This window comes from Carassius gibelio, chromosome B20 (assembly GCF_023724105.1).
Source record: "Carassius gibelio isolate Cgi1373 ecotype wild population from Czech Republic chromosome B20, carGib1.2-hapl.c, whole genome shotgun sequence".
Lineage (NCBI taxonomy): Eukaryota > Metazoa > Chordata > Actinopteri > Cypriniformes > Cyprinidae > Carassius > Carassius gibelio.
The window spans coordinates 26,977,809-26,996,126 of NC_068415.1; the positions used below are offsets into that span (position 1 = coordinate 26,977,809).

General features: G+C 35.1%; 1 protein-coding gene across 1 annotated transcript in view; it reads right to left on the reverse strand.

Moving 5' to 3' along the window:
• The window catches only part of kcnk2b (potassium channel, subfamily K, member 2b), a 64,574-nt gene that overhangs the window by 12,898 nt on the left and 33,358 nt on the right, over positions 1-18,318 (reverse strand). Inside the window, exons 3-4 of the mRNA XM_052586549.1 lie at positions 16,883-17,000; positions 13,173-13,333 (exon numbers count right to left, since the gene is read on the reverse strand). Coding sequence (XP_052442509.1) covers positions 13,173-13,333; positions 16,883-17,000 — 279 coding nt within the window. The remainder of the gene's footprint in view (positions 1-13,172; positions 13,334-16,882; positions 17,001-18,318) is intronic.

Sequence of the window (18,318 nt, forward strand, 5' to 3'; positions counted from 1 at the left end):
CTGCATATATACGTGACAGGTTTCCATCATATCATTTCTGTGTCAAGACAGCACCTAACCCACAAGTTAACCCTAACTTGCGAAAGGCCTATCTCTGAGGTTCGACCACATCCATACATTGTGTACCACAAATTAATGGTAAAAATGTAGGAAGGTACATTTAGTGTGAGACCCACTGACTGAATATTTGTCAAAACCCTGGCAGGCTTTGTTTTGCTTAAAGACAAGTTTTTTTTCAGTATGACAAAGCAAACCATTGACTGGTTTACTGTTTACTGGCCACATGAAATGTCAACAACTACTTTGACATCTGCAGGTTTTCCATAAGCACTATGCATTTTGTTATCCTGATGCTGCTATCTAGCTACTAATAAAACCCACTTATAATCATGGCAAGCCAATATGACATTACTGAATTCATATCAGGTGAAATACAGAATACGGAGGATATTCAGATTCAAGACTACAAATGCCTGTTCCTGTCAAAACCTTGTCAAAACCACTAGATATTTATAAACATAATTGTAAAAATGAGGCAAGATGAAATATTGAATACTAAGGACCCTCAGCATGCAGTGCCCCAAGTTAAATACATATTTAATATATACTGCATTATGCTGTCAGAATGGGGGAGTCAGAGGGAGTAATTAAAATATAATGTCATGATTTTTAATTAAATGAAAAGAAGACGAAATGGAACATTTGTGTTAAGAACACTCTAGTTATCATGTGTTATTAATTTTAAAGTGTGTTATTTTAAACTGGAATTTTAAAAAAGCAACAGCAGATTAAATTGTGGGACAGGTTTTGTCACATATTTCAATCAGCGATATATATTTCATTTATATTTCTGATGGTTCTCATTCTCTGTCTCACTGTTTTAATATTTTAATAGTTTAATATTCAGTAGTTATTGTGTAACGAATTAAATGAAAAATCTATCAACTATCTAATTGAAGTGTCCACTTTGATAAATGTGACCTGTTTGAATGAAATGGCTTTCTAGAACAGGCCAAATGAAAATACAATTAATTAAGTGGAACATGTTTGATCAACGATCAGCAAGAGCACTTAGTGAAGACAGTGTGCATCCATCTGTGCTGTCTTTGATCATGCTGTACAAACAGGAAGTCAACAGAGAGCATAGAAAAGCTGAAAATTACTTCATCAGCTGGGACAGAGCACGGATAAAAGACTTTGATGGTCTGCAGTATTAAACTCACGTGAATGTTCCCATTTAGTTCCTGTTTGTCCTTATTTGGTCCTTACTGTTACTGTCCTCATGACAATTGAATATGTGATGTGACATATAAGTCACGCACTTTATAAATCTCCAAAAGGAATGGAAATAGGTAAAAGACATAAGGAATATCTGGTAATACATGCAGTGTCCTTAGGACTGTCTGAGCAGTCACATAATTTCTGATTTCCATTTAATAAATCCTGAGCTGTTTTTCAGAGTTAGATTGTGCAAGTACCATGCTGCCCGTATCATTATGTTAGAAGGATGGCAACTGCAGCTCTGATTAATGGTACTATGGCTCATTCATACCTCCAGACTTCTACCGCAATCATGATTCAACTGATTTTTGGTTTGTCACCAATCTTCATGTATTTTTGTGCATTTTTATTAAGTCTCACAATCAGATATTTCTATTTCTCTATGGAGAAATTCAGAGGATGCCACAACACAGACATTTTGGCTGTTATTTGAAGTATTATGACATAAAAAATATAATACTACAGTAATTCACATTTTTATACAGAAATAGTACTGTATTTTTATACAAAGATTCTTATTTTCTCTTAAATTACATAATTTGTGAAAAAAAATTAGAAATCTATAATTAAACAGTAAAAAATAAAAATCTTTTAAATTGCTGGCAGCCAAAAAAAAAAAAAGTAACCACAAAAACAATTGTAACTACAAAAACTTCAACATTATAGAAACTCTTTTAAACATAACAGCATTTAACACTAACAGGGCCCTTTCCCAGTGAAAACAAATAAATCACTTCATATCAACATTTATTCTCCTCATCCAGTCCTATGCAAAGCATGCTGGGAACTAGAACTGCCTGCCTAAACAAATCGTAAAAAATAAAAATAGATATGTTAAAATGACTGACAGCAGCGGCTGCCAAACAAAATCCATAAAAGTAAAGTCAAATATCCTAATAAAAAAAAATCAGGAACTTACTAAATTATTATGACCAAGCTGTAAGAAATTATAGTCCGTCTCGACCCAGCTTCCACTCCACAATATGTTTGATCATGCTCATTTCCCGAAATGGCTCAATTATTATAGAGAAGAAGAAAGTCAGCAGTTATGTTGTTCGTAGACCATTTGGGATGATCACACCCTGAGCAACTGGTGACCAATTGTAGAGTGGGACACTGAGAACCACTTCAGACAAAGGGGTGTCAGAACTTAAAGGGGGGGTGAAATGCTATTTCATGCATACTGAGTTTTTTACACTGTTAAAGAGTTGGATTCCCATGCTAAACATGGACAAAGTTTCAAAAATTAAGTTGTACGTTTGAAGGAGTATTTTTGTTCCAAAAATACTCCTTCCGGTTTGTCACAAGTTTCGGAAAGTTTTTTTTTTTCGAGCATGGGTCTCTGTGAGGTTAGATGGAGCGGAATTTCCTCATATGGGTCCTAAGGCACTTCTGCCGGAAGAGCGCGCGCTCCCGTATAGCAGACCACTGAGAGCAGAAACATTCACTGATCAGAGCGACAGCGAAATGTCACAAAAGAAGTGTGTTTTTGGTTGCCAGGGCAAGAAAACTCTGCACAGATTACCAAAAAAAAAAAAAAAAAAAACAGCATTAAGGGACCAGTGGATGGAGTTTATTTTTACAGAGCATCAACGGAGTTGTGCAAGTGTTTTTGTTTGTTCCCTGCATTTAGAAGATGCTTGTTTTACAAACAAGGCCCAGTTTGACGCCGGATTTGCACATCGTTTATTTCTTAAGGATAATGCAGTCCCAACGAAAAAGGGTCACGATCGTGTGTTGGAACCGCAGGCGGTGAGTAAAACTGCTTCAAATATCTCTGTGTTGTTAACTTAACTATTGGCGCGTAAGAACATTAAGTAAACAACATGCAATGTTGCCATCAAACTGCACTTTCCACATGTACACCTTAAAAAAAATAAAAATAAAAAGACGACATAAAGTGGAACTTAGTCATTTTCCAAAACCGCTAAGCAAATATATACAGTTTCAATAAATACCTCATTCAGCCTCTGGATCTGATTCTGGATCATAAATATACGCTGAATCTGACTGTTAGCCATGGTTTATTTTGGATGATGTTTTTTTCCTCACGGTAATGTCACAGCTTCCAAACGCTCTCAACGCAAAAGCTTACTCGCGCTCGTGATTCTTTAGCTCCGCCCACACGTCAAGCCTACAGCCGTTCGTGTTTTTCCGGGAAAAAAAACGGTACAGACTATCTTTCTCTTATAAATATAATAAAACTAAAGACTTTTTGGAGTTATGAAGGATGCAGTACTACTCTATAGGAACTCAAGATTAACAGGATATTGAGTGAAAAACGAGCATTTCACCCCCCCTTTAATTAACATATAGACTACAGCTGTTACAACTGGAGCAACTCCATTTACATTAAGGGTAGTAAACTGAAAATGGATAAAAGGTTTGAACTTAGGATGTTCAGGGTTCATTCTAACTCCATTGAACCCAAGGTGCAACATGTATAGTAGGTGGCCAACCAAAATTAGCATTTTGCCGCCGTGTCTGCTGCCTCGTCTGCAAAGTGCATTTGCAGCTTTTGACCGCTGAGTGGCACTTTAACAACGCAAACAAGCGCATCAAAACACATTTTCGCAAATAGCCATCAACTTTGCCTAGCCGATATGTTACATTTGATGGCTTCAGTCGGGGAAAACTGTAGTTAAAATATTGAATATTCACAGATGAAAGTTTAGTACTTGTGAAATTATGTGCGTTTCTTAGAACTAATTCAATCAGGATAAATGTCAAGCCTATGAGCCTGTGCTTATATTTTATCTAAGCTACACAGTATTACACAATATTTTAGATTTAAAACATTTAACAGGTGTGCAGTATTATTTATATAATATGAATTATGTGTTATATTACCCTAAAGAAATTGTGGTTCACATTGCATCGAAGCATTAAAAGTGGTAGCCAAAAATGTCAATATTCTCACATATTAGGCCTATATTTGTCACAAATACATTTTTAATTTATTTTTTAAAATATAAACAAAATATTAACAAAACAGCATGCATTTTTGTCACACACTACTTTGTTATTTGTTACCTGTCCTTTATTTTGATAGATAACTTCTTGGGAAAAAGATATCTGTCTGTACACTGACTGTTGCGTGTTTTATAAATTATTTCCTTTAAGTAAAACTGTATAATTTCACTCCCATTATTTAGGCCGAATTAAAACAAGAAACGTACAAATTAAACCTGTATGATTTAGCTAAATCATTGAAACTCTAAAAAATGGACGAATTAATGAATTAGATTCTCTCATTATAATCAACAAAATGCACACAATGTAAAAAAGAGCTACATTAATTGACAACTTCAGTGATTTAAAAGGGAACCTTCTTTACTTGCTTTCATACAATTTAAGTAAAAAAAAAGAGAGTCAGCACTGTGAATTTCATCTTGCAGCTGACAAGAAAACATTTGTTTATTAATAAATAATTAAAATGTCTCCTTTTTCACAATAATTAGGCTATAGCTTGTGCTTTGTGGCAAACTTAATGCATGTGCTTGAGCGAAGAATGGTTTATAGATATTAATTTAATATAAATGTGCGATTAGTTGAATAATGACTTAAATGAATGACTAGGCTACTAGTAATAAGAAAAATCTTATGTGGGGGGCAGACCTATTAAATATCCTCTAGACTTCTCCGTTAAAGTTTTTAAAGCATTTTATACGCGTTTGCATAAATTCTGAGAAGATTTTCATGAATCTGGCCCCATGACTGACAGCAGCGGCTGCCAAACAAAATCCATAAAAGTAAAGTCAAATATCCTAATAAAAAAAAATCAGGAACTTACTAAATTATTATGACCAAGCTGTAAGAAATTATAGTCCGTCTCGACCCAGCTTCCACTCCACAATATGTTTGATCATGCTCATTTCCCGAAATGGCTCAATTATTATAGAGAAGAAGAAAGTCAGCAGTTATGTTGTTCGTAGACCATTTGGGATGATCACACCCTGAGCAACTGGTGACCAATTGTAGAGTGGGACACTGAGAACCACTTCAGACAAAGGGGTGTCAGAACTTAAAGGGGGGGTGAAATGCTATTTCATGCATACTGAGTTTTTTACACTGTTAAAGAGTTGGATTCCCATGCTAAACATGGACAAAGTTTCAAAAATTAAGTTGTACGTTTGAAGGAGTATTTTTGTTCCAAAAATACTCCTTCCGGTTTGTCACAAGTTTCGGAAAGTTTTTTTTTTTCGAGCATGGGTCTCTGTGAGGTTAGATGGAGCGGAATTTCCTCATATGGGTCCTAAGGCACTTCTGCCGGAAGAGCGCGCGCTCCCGTATAGCAGACCACTGAGAGCAGAAACATTCACTGATCAGAGCGACAGCGAAATGTCACAAAAGAAGTGTGTTTTTGGTTGCCAGGGCAAGAAAACTCTGCACAGATTACCAAAAAAAAAAAAAAAAAAAAACAGCATTAAGGGACCAGTGGATGGAGTTTATTTTTACAGAGCATCAACGGAGTTGTGCAAGTGTTTTTGTTTGTTCCCTGCATTTAGAAGATGCTTGTTTTACAAACAAGGCCCAGTTTGACGCCGGATTTGCACATCGTTTATTTCTTAAGGATAATGCAGTCCCAACGAAAAAGGGTCACGATCGTGTGTTGGAACCGCAGGCGGTGAGTAAAACTGCTTCAAATATCTCTGTGTTGTTAACTTAACTATTGGCGCGTAAGAACATTAAGTAAACAACATGCAATGTTGCCATCAAACTGCACTTTCCACATGTACACCTTAAAAAAAATAAAAATAAAAAGACGACATAAAGTGGAACTTAGTCATTTTCCAAAACCGCTAAGCAAATATATACAGTTTCAATAAATACCTCATTCAGCCTCTGGATCTGATTCTGGATCATAAATATACGCTGAATCTGACTGTTAGCCATGGTTTGTTTTGGATGATGTTTTTTTCCTCACGGTAATGTCACAGCTTCCAAACGCTCTCAACGCAAAAGCTTACTCGCGCTCGTGATTCTTTAGCTCCGCCCACACGTCAAGCCTACAGCCGTTCGTGTTTTTCCGGGAAAAAAAACGGTACAGACTATCTTTCTCTTATAAATATAATAAAACTAAAGACTTTTTGGAGTTATGAAGGATGCAGTACTACTCTATAGGAACTCAAGATTAACAGGATATTGAGTGAAAAACGAGCATTTCACCCCCCCTTTAATTAACATATAGACTACAGCTGTTACAACTGGAGCAACTCCATTTACATTAAGGGTAGTAAACTGAAAATGGATAAAAGGTTTGAACTTAGGATGTTCAGGGTTCATTCTAACTCCATTGAACCCAAGGTGCAACATGTATAGTAGGTGGCCAACCAAAATTAGCATTTTGCCGCCGTGTCTGCTGCCTCGTCTGCAAAGTGCATTTGCAGCTTTTGACCGCTGAGTGGCACTTTAACAACGCAAACAAGCGCATCAAAACACATTTTCGCAAATAGCCATCAACTTTGCCTAGCCGATATGTTACATTTGATGGCTTCAGTCGGGGAAAACTGTAGTTAAAATATTGAATATTCACAGATGAAAGTTTAGTACTTGTGAAATTATGTGCGTTTCTTAGAACTAATTCAATCAGGATAAATGTCAAGCCTATGAGCCTGTGCTTATATTTTATCTAAGCTACACAGTATTACACAATATTTTAGATTTAAAACATTTAACAGGTGTGCAGTATTATTTATATAATATGAATTATGTGTTATATTACCCTAAAGAAATTGTGGTTCACATTGCATCGAAGCATTAAAAGTGGTAGCCAAAAATGTCAATATTCTCACATATTAGGCCTATATTTGTCACAAATACATTTTTAATTTATTTTTTAAAATATAAACAAAATATTAACAAAACAGCATGCATTTTTGTCACACACTACTTTGTTATTTGTTACCTGTCCTTTATTTTGATAGATAACTTCTTGGGAAAAAGATATCTGTCTGTACACTGACTGTTGCGTGTTTTATAAATTATTTCCTTTAAGTAAAACTGTATAATTTCACTCCCATTATTTAGGCCGAATTAAAACAAGAAACGTACAAATTAAACCTGTATGATTTAGCTAAATCATTGAAACTCTAAAAAATGGACGAATTAATGAATTAGATTCTCTCATTATAATCAACAAAATGCACACAATGTAAAAAAGAGCTACATTAATTGACAACTTCAGTGATTTAAAAGGGAACCTTCTTTACTTGCTTTCATACAATTTAAGTAAAAAAAAAGAGAGTCAGCACTGTGAATTTCATCTTGCAGCTGACAAGAAAACATTTGTTTATTAATAAATAATTAAAATGTCTCCTTTTTCACAATAATTAGGCTATAGCTTGTGCTTTGTGGCAAACTTAATGCATGTGCTTGAGCGAAGAATGGTTTATAGATATTAATTTAATATAAATGTGCGATTAGTTGAATAATGACTTAAATGAATGACTAGGCTACTAGTAATAAGAAAAATCTTATGTGGGGGGCAGACCTATTAAATATCCTCTAGACTTCTCCGTTAAAGTTTTTAAAGCATTTTATACGCGTTTGCATAAATTCTGAGAAGATTTTCATGAATCTGGCCCCAGGTTTTGACTGCGAATATCTCATCATTAACGAATTGCCCAGTAATGAAACTAAATATAACTAGGCCTACATGATGTCTCGGGACAGTTTCTTATAACTGCAATATATTTTTACATTTGTATTGCCAAAACGACTGTAGCATTGCCGCGAACATTTAAAACTGAAAATAGTAGCTACAAAGCAACAAATACATTAAGAACAAATGTTTTTGTCTTTTGGCAGACGCGCATCTCTTTCGCCACTTTCTTTGTCTCTCTCTCTCTCATAGGCACCTAGCTCCTGAGAAAAAAAAAACATATTATATTGTAATGTATGTAATACTCTGTATGCAGTTGCAAAAATGAAAAAAGCAAACAAGGCATTTGTCCTATTTTGCCTAAACCTGCTCTGCAAGTTTTAAACCCTCATAAGACACTGTCAATATAAAGAGCAAGAGATTGACACCTTTATATCAACCCCCACAAGCTATACATATCTCCCCTCAAACCCCAACCCCCTCCAGCAGGACTGAATTCGGTCTGTTTTTAGTTGCGATGAACGGTGTGTTGTCATGTTACTGGGTTGAAATATGTTGCTTGCACTCACAGCAGCTCTACTATTTTTATTCATTATTTTCTCGCAGCCCATATTATTATTTTCACTAGACCATAATAATAACAAATTCTCAATTGATAATTAATCATTCTTTTTGCGAAAATCATTATATTTGTGAACGTAGGCATTTGAGGATGGTTTTAAGACCAATCTGAATCCTCTGTCAACTGCTCCCGCTAACTCTAACTGCACCCAGGTTCACCGTCTGCAAGTTTTGATTTTACAAAACCAGTTTGGGCGAATACAAATTATTTATCGTGAGTACAACATTAAGCAAGGCAGGAAAACATTCAGTCTACCTGAAGGAAGAAGTATTTCATTGTAAGTTAATTCTGTCAAATAGAGAGAGAGAAAAAATTGAAGTACAAATCAAAACACCAGAAGCAACCTATACTCTCGAAGTGTTCTTTCATTGAAAAGTATGGATTTTATTTATTCCCAGGCTAAATGGTTGAAATAATATATTAGTTCAAAACTTTAAGTGCCATTGTTTAAAAAAATGCTTTATTGATTAACGTCTCATAGACCTTCAATTGTTATGCTTTAAAATTCCATGCCACATGTAAGTTCACAGTATTTTTACCTCCTAAATTACTACCTTTGTAAAATCACAATTCTATAATGGTAAAATTTACTCAGGCTGATGGCATTTTTTATGACATTAATCTTTCTTTTTTTTGAATAACTGTACATAAATGTGTGAAGCAAAACAAATATGATTATTTCTTATAACTTTTTAACTGCAGGTAGATTATTGCAGGCCTAAACAGGATCGTCCCTTATTCTGTCCCTTATTTTCTTAAAGAATAAACACTCTTTTAAAGAATAAAAGACAAAAAATTTCAAAATTTGTAACTATCAGAACAGAACAAGATTTAAATTATATATAATTATAATGGATAAATATAGTTGCAGTATATAATAATAATATAGGCTTAGCTAAAAAAATATAATAATTTAAAGCGAAACATTAGGTAAGGTTGGTATTACTGCTCTCATTCGGGACAAATCCAAACATTTCCATATTCATGATGTTGCCCATTTGAAGCTGAACTATTATTCATTAGGTAAAATAAAATCATAATGAGCCAACATATGCCAAAGTGGACCGCTGCTCATGTAGAATGGCATGGTGAATGGCTGTTTCCAAAGAATATGAGGCACCAGCACAATCAATCAGCTGAAACAGATAATACTCAATTTTTGAGCACACAGTAAAGGCATAATTCAAAACTGCAAAGCGTTAGCAGTTTGAAAAATCAGGAATAATAGCAGAGTTAATAAGAATTATTTATAAATGCTGGACCGTTCTCATTTCACTCTGCATATGGAACCTGAAGGATTTTTTCATTTTATTTTATTTATTTATTTTTACTTCAAACTTTCATCTCTGTTTACAAACCAACATTTTACAATTACAGTCAGTTTGCAATCCATCCCTTTGTGCCACCTGGCGGCAGTTTCGCAAATGATTTTAAGACGAGACTGACTTGCAGTTAAAACCGCTCCCTTGTGGTGGTGGTACACACGGTGTTATTGTCCATTCTGGTTTTCCACCTATTGTACTTTGTCTCTGCTATGCTGCAATAAACATCTTCATCGAGATCTTCAATGTCCTCATCACTTTTTCTTTTACTGGCGAGCCAGCCAGGAGTGATATAAAAAAAAAGCAAGTAAAGGTAAAAAAGCGGTTTCTTTAATCTGTTTTATCTTTGTCAGGTAACCCCCTTGTTTAAAAAATCTAGAAAAGAAAATTTAAGGACAAGATCATTTGGTTTAGTCAGTATTAGCAGGAGGAGTTTTTAACCCTTTTCTGTACAAATTGTGTTTAAGATTCTAATGAAACTGAATCAGCCCGATGAAGTGTGGTAGCATAGTATTGGAATCATTGTTTCTTAAGTAACTGAAGCAAAGTGCTTGTATCAGACCTACTGTTTCTAAAGTAACTGAAACAGATTTGTAAGTTTCTAACATAATTGAAACTGACTGTGAAGTTGTGATATTTCTCATGAAATTTTAAAGTAACTGAATTGACCCGAAGCAGTCTGGTCTCAGAATGATTTCATAACTGTTTGTGTTTTAGTGTAGTGAGTCTGACGCACTGTGACTCTGTGAAGTTTAAAGCCCAAAAGCAATGTTGATTTGCCCGACGTACTGTGGCTAAATAAACTTTTAATAATATAAATTAAAACCTGAAGTAGTGTGGTTTTGTCTAACGTACTGTGACAGTGTTATTTTTTTTAATGGTTTAGTGTAGTGAAGTGTAAGCCCCAGTGGAGTGTGTGATCTAAAAATTTTGGTTTAGAGGCCCGACGTAGTGTGGCTGTTTTATTAATTTGCATCCAAAGCACAGGAGCTGTGAATAATTTGACTAACAGGTATCTTAAAGTAACATGATAATGTTCATTCAGTGAAGGAAAAGAAGCGTGTTGAATTGCTGAACACAACTTTAATAAGATTGTGAAAATGGAAACGCTGGTAGTTAAATACATCGCTAAGCAAGGCACAGTAGGAATGTTTGGTGGGATAGAGAAGGCAGTTGACCCCTACGAGTGGGCTATGTCTCAATTCAAAAATTGTCCCAAAATGCATAAAAACAAAGAAGGACAAACATGGTAACTAAGAAAAGATTAGAAGAAATGAAAACAGAAAACAAGTTTCTAAATTCTCAAGTCAGCGGCTATGTCATGTTTGTATGAAAGGACAGCTAGACAGTTGGTACATGCCCAATCCAATTATGAATATGACGAGAATAACTTCAAGGAAGCCTTTAGTCAACAACATAATTCTTCAGATGATTCTGTGAGGTTCCCTATAGAACCAGTGCGAACAAGACAGAATGGAAATTAGAGAGTTCTTGATCAAAGAAATGAAAATGGCCAAACTGTTAGACAATAGTATTTTACCGACTTTCAAAGTCTTGTTACAGCAGTGGGTACTTTTGAACCTAATAACATGGATCCTGTAGAGTTTTTGTCAAAACTGGAGAAGGTAGTGGATGTTTATAGTGTGTCAGATGACAATGCTTGTAGACTTCTTATGATCTGCATTCCTCGCTCATTAACTACTGCTCTCTCACTGGAAGTTCTTGACAAAAGAGCAGACAAAGGCGCAAGGAGAGATAAACTTGTTGGGACTAATTTGGTTAACTTGAGAAAGATAACTGAGGTGACAATGGACAATCCTCTAGCATTTTCATCCAGGATGAGGGAAATGTTCAGCTGTTACAGTGGTTTGCCAAATGCAACTAAACAAAACCTCATGTTTAAGTCTGCATTAATTGAGTAGTTAACACATGCAAGAAGCCATTGCTATGCATGTAGTAAATACACAATATGAGCAAATCATTTCCAAAATGGCACAGAATTTCAATGCAAGAAGTCAAATGAAAGCTTCAGAATCTAGACATCCAGTCGCTGCCTTTGGCAGAAAGGAATGTTCTGAATTATCTAATGGTTTCCATCAGAGACCAAAGAGATTAGAAAGAGTAAATTCAGAAGGTGTTACTCTTTGTTATGCATATGGAAAAGCTGGTCACATTGCAAGACATAATCAAGACAATGAGAGAATGAGAAGCTTTGTCTGTCATGCAGAGGAATAGGAACTGTTGTGGTTATGGTGCATGTTATTTTATTCACATACAGTAACTGTGTAGTTGCTGAAGCAGTAACATATAGTTATATTGTTTCATGCATGCTGTTTCTGGTTTACAGCAAGAGATTCATGTTTTTTATTTTTTTTTTTACAGTTAAGGTGTTTTATAATAATAATTTTGGAATTTGTTTTTTAGTAAAAAAAAAAAAAAAAGTAAAATTTCTGTTCAAGTTTTTTGCACTTTAATTCAATTATAATATTTTTAATTTTGGGGTATTTTTCGCAGCTGTAGCTGACAGTCATTTTACACTTTTTTTTTTTACAGTGTACCTGCAGAGTTCAGTTCCAGTCCTGCTCCAACACAGCTGTCTGGAATTTATCATGTGCTCATGAAGATCTCAATTATCTGGTCCATGTGTGGTTGATCCGACTTAGAGCTAAACTTTGCAGGTAATAACCAATTGCTGCGTTTTTATTACACTGCTTGAGGTACATATTGCGGCTGTTCAGAATTGAAATATCCGGGGAGTGTCGCTAAAGTTAATGCTCTATCGTGTAGGAAATATCCCCTACACCAAACCCAACTCTAAACCAACCTGATAGTGAAATGCAAAAATGATATACAAAATGCATTTTTTTGGTGCAGCTGTGCTATTTTAACTTCCTTATGCAGATTTGAGCAGTTTCGTCAAACTGTAGTTTATACAGAGTTCGTGCCGGAGCTCTTCATTACTCAAGTGCAAGTGAGCTACCAAGCAAACCTACTAAGGCCCAATACCAATTGTACTATATACATTTATTTTTTTTTATTTCAGATGGAAACTACAGTGATACATACATAAAGATATGTTTTTTATTATTATTATTCAGCAGAAATGTATATAGAGGCACGCATATACGTATATACATTTCCAATATGCCTAGTTTGTTTATAACGAGAAAATACTTGTAACTTCACAGTGAGGAATTATTTGTACTTATTTCTGATGTCAATTATTTAATAACTGATGTAAATTACATAAATGTAAAATGTTTATTTTTGTTTAAATAATGTTTAAAGTTTTGTACTGACTGAGCTAATACTTAATATCAATGTAAAATCTGCTTTAACTCACATCAATCATTTTCTCCACTTTAGCAATTGCCTTTCCGAAGATTGTTCCAAGCTGATCTCCCACTCCTGCCAGCAAGAACCCAAACAGAGGAATTCCCAACAGGGCATAGATAATACAGAAGATGCGTCCACCCTCTGTGTGAGGTGAGATATTCCCAAATCCTGGAGTGAACACAGGAAAATAATAATAAGTACTCAAAAATTATTTGACAAATGACTTGTACAAACTGTTGTTACCTCTCGAGTGGTTGAATTTAGTTTAACACACATATGCATGCATGCAGACGCACACACACACACACACAGGCACACACGCACAAACGCACACGCACACGCACACACACACACACACAAGCTGTTTATTGCAATTATGTAAGTTGATGTGATAAGGTGAGATGTAATGATTAAAATCTATATTGTGAATAAATAAAAGAAGTGATGAAAAACACAAAGAAAATTTCCAAAAACTAAATGTTTTATACACATTTATTTAAGATAATAAATGGGTAAGATTTTAAAGTGTCTTTTTATCAAATAACATTTTATGTTTTATGTTATTAATGTGGTGATAAGCTGTGTAAATAATGATACAACTGTACATTACACCTTAAATATCTGCCTTATCTGAACTTTGTCTAAACTCAAAGCAGTTTGTTAGGAACTTTTTCTTTTCCAAATCAGAAATCAATATTTCATGTCTAAATATTTACTCATGTGACAAGTAGCCATATTATATGCAGTATGATGGCAGAATAATTCAAAGTGATGCAAGAACGATTTTGCAATAACAACCCACTGGACGTACACTATACCTTACTTAAAAGTCAATCATGAGCAAAAAAAATGTTCCATTTTACTTGTGATTGAACACAGCAGTATGAACACCGCAACTATGCATGCATTCAGAGAATCTGAGTCTCATGAGTATATTGTGTTTTTCTAAAGGATTATAGACAACAGATTGTCATTCACAAAATTACAAAATATTTTGAAACAACATAGGATATTTAGAGATGACTGGCATGTACTGGATGATATTTCATCCAATATATTATAAGGGGACATAAATCAAGACATTTGTAAAAATCACAAAAGGAAGCAATCCTGGACTCACTACTTGAGGAAAGAAACACCCCGGGGTACAATAAATATCTCAACTGTCAATTGTCAGTTTTGGGTAATGTAAAACACTAAACCAAAAATTTACATTGTGTTGTATTTATTTTTTATTACATTTAATAATACATCTGAATTACACTACATAATTCTTATTATTTAAATTTCTATAATTAAATTGAAGAGAATATCATTATAGCAACAGTTTCAAAATAATACATTTGAATTATTAAGTATTAACTAATGTAATTATAATATTTATTAAAGTAAATAATAAAACCACAGCAACAATGTGCTGTTGGGGTTATATTCTGTTTTGGTTGAGTTTTCTTTGCTCGGTCATGTTTTTCCGTCCTTAGTTCCTAGTTAGTTCACACACGTTCTGTTTCAGGTAATCATAATCTGTGTATTTAAACTAATTTCATTTGTGTTTGAATGCTGGAAGTGGTTACATTTCTCCTACAATCTCCTGAGAGTTCTTTGTGGATGTACTTAAAGGGATAGTCACCTTAGCGCCATTTTGGAGAGTATCCACTAAACAAAAAAGTATGCTGTTCGGTGTCAGCTGCTCCTGGTGGAAATGTTGTTTTCATTCAAATCAAATCATAAATGATGTAACCGTGTACATTGCTGCAGACACAGAACACCATACACTGTTATCCTTCAATGGATACTCTCCAAAATGGCTCCAGGGTGATGCAGAGCAGACGAATTGTTGAATGAAGTCATTATTTCTGTTTTCTATGCATACAAAAAGTATTTTTGTAGCTTAGCAAATGACAGTTGAACCCCTGATGTCACATTGATTATTTTAACAATCTCCTTCCTATGTTTCTGGATGTTGATTGTGTTAATAACATTGTTGTCTATGGATGGTGAGAGAGCACTTAGAATGCATCAAAAATATCCTAATGTGTGTTCCATAGAAAAATGAATGTCTTATGAGTTTGGAACAACATGAGGATGAGTAAATAATGACAGAATTTATTTTTTGGGTGAACTATCCCTTTAAGACTATGTTTGTTATTTTACTCCATCGCTGTGTGCTGTACTACAGCCATCATACTTGGAAACAGAATATTTTAAAGAACTCAAATATGATATGATGACAGGAAAAAATAGGTAGGAATACATAAGTGGATGTGGGCTCTCAAGAGCATGAGCTGACAAGTCTTTCTATGACACTCAGTTCATGAAATATAGCCAAAAATGCCAACATTCAGTCCAGTTCATGGACCTTTTATAATGTGCAATTTATTTAATTTTACAATATATTCTTTCAAAAACTATAAGACTAAATCAAACATTGCTTGCTTGACGTTATGGGTTCCAGACAGAGTTGTCATACTGCAGTGCTTTTGCTCACTTTGTCTTTACTGTAAATGTTCATAAGATACCTTAAATATGATCAGTTTTCAGCTGTCCCCTGCGTGAGCAGTAATGTCACACCCCTGGACTGTTTTCATTCCTCATGTGTTCTGTGACCCAGTTTTTCCCCATGTCTGATTATGTTAGTCAGTACACCTGTGTCTTCATTAGTTGATTCTCCTCACTTGTCTGTCCCTCATTAGCACCCCCAATTTAGTCCCAGTCTGTCCTGTGTTTCCTGGTCTGGTCTTTTATGTCCCTACATGTGCTCCTGCCTGTTCTGTCCTGGATATACCCTTGTGTGGGTTTATAAGACTCCTCAGCCAAAATCCCTATTCAGACAGGAACCTTAGAGAAATTTGTGTTTTACAGACCCACTTTGTGATTTGTGAGTCTGTGTTTTTCCTCACACAACCTCTGAAAAAATCCAGAGCCAAATTACCTACAGTTTTTTGGGCAAAAACTCAATGGTCTTCTGAGAAATTGAATCCTGTCCAAAATGACTGTGATTGCTGATATTGTATTATCCCAGTGCTGCTCCTCGTGTGTTTTTTTGGGCTACCTGAGCTACCATTTCCACACTGGTCTTCTGCATGCTGAAACTTTCACTATGGATAGTATCCAATGAAAAAATGTAATTTAGTAAGGAGAGGTAGGTAAAAAAAAAAAAAAAAAAACGCTAAGACTGGCCATTTTAACATCAGCATCAGTCTAGATTTTACTGCTCATTTTCATGGGTTTGTTTTTATTTTATTAGACATATGTGTATGTGACGCATGCAACCACATCACATTTAAAAATAAATCACGAAATTTCTGACGTTCGATTATAAGAATTGAAATGAATAGTGCTAAAGAAGATCATCATATAACATCAGGTACAAAAACACCCCAATCTCATCACTAAAAGCACTTGAAGAAGAGGAGAAAGATGGGTCCAGAGGATAACAGCATTCTTTTCCAAGAAAGTCGAGTGCTTTATAAAGTGCATGTTTAATTGCCATGCATGCGCTAGGCAATCTGTTAGCTGCTCTTCCGCTGTGGGCAATAAACAATCTATTTCTCTGACATAAATGTAACATTTTTAACTGTTAATGCTTTTGAGCACTTGGCTCCATCTGTCTGCTTGCATCCACTGCTTGACATCATCACAGTGTTCTTAAAGAAAAGATTGCAGCCTCTTGGTGATGGCTCATGTACTGCATGTACTGTATGTGTCTTTTACTACCTATGGTTGTAATAACTGTTCCAGCGAAGAAGAAGGAGTTGCTGAGATCCCATAAACTGCTCTGATTGGATGAGTTTCCTGAAGGGTTCACTCCTGCTCGTAACGCTGACACCACTTGCTGGGATAAGAGAAAAAGGTTTCTATTATTACACATATTCCAAAAATATTCATATGTTGACACACATTTCAAAGTAAAAGTGTTTCTGCCTCAGTGTATGAGATATTAAAATATTTAATGATTAATAGACTACTTGCATCAATTGAAATTACAGAAATAATGAGCTTATTCTTTTATACATATTTACACCTATCTCTTGTAATTATCTCTTCATCGATCACTCCACCAGCATCATGGAAAGTAAAGCCTCTTGCAGTCAATGCTAGCTTATGTGAAAGCAAGAAAGAAAGCAAGAAAGAAAGATTGAGATCTGTGATTGAGCCGTTAGGTACACTGCTGGATGATGGAAGTGATCAGGGTCACGGAGAGCTCCACTGTGACAAATGTGATCTATTATCTGAATGGCAAAGAGCCTCAGGTGCGCTGTTTCAAGTAGCAATCAGCAGCACACTTAAGCAAGGACTGAAACCTCTGTGAGGTTTGTGTGTGACTAGAACACGAACAGATCTGTGAGCTTTCTTAGACTCAACAAATGGAAATAAGACTTAAACCCAAGTGCTGTATAAAGGAAACACCTTAAGACATAAATGACTTATCTCATCCCCCTTTCCTTGCACACTGATGTCTGAAGTCCAATGAAAATAGCTACAAAACAAAGCCACAGTAGATTTGGCTGTTGCATCTATCAGAGGAACAATTAATTTTTTTAATGTAATTTTTTATTTTAGCACAAGCAAAATACTCATATTATACTAACCACCCACAGACTGGTTTAAGCAAGTGCAATCACCCCTGAAATGGCACTGATGCTTCCTCTAAAATACTGTACTCATCGACCCACAATTACAATATGCAAATTACATTCAGCACAGACATTGTGAGTGTTTTTTGCATTGCTACACATGGAGAGTTTCTTTATTGAATCTAGTAACCTGTCTCTCAGCATCAAAGAGGGAAAGGCCAATACAATGTCACATAAAGTACCACTCTGATGAAGATAATTTGGGCAAAGGTAAATGCGAGGACGAGGGGCCTTGTCTTAGGAGCAATCGTGGAAGCATCCACACATTTCAAGTTTATATTTCCAGTAATTGTTGTTATGTCATTGAATGTGATCATCAGGCATGTGAAAATATGAAATATCTCATAACATGATATTTGCTGATTTTTATCTTGGGGTCTTTTCTGATCATAAAAAAAATACGTTGGAAATTTCAGAGTTGTCCTCTTAATAAAGGTTTAATAACCTTTTGACTGGAACTAAATACACTCTCTGAGGGAACACATCTTTCACGTATGCAGAGGAACTGAGCTGTTG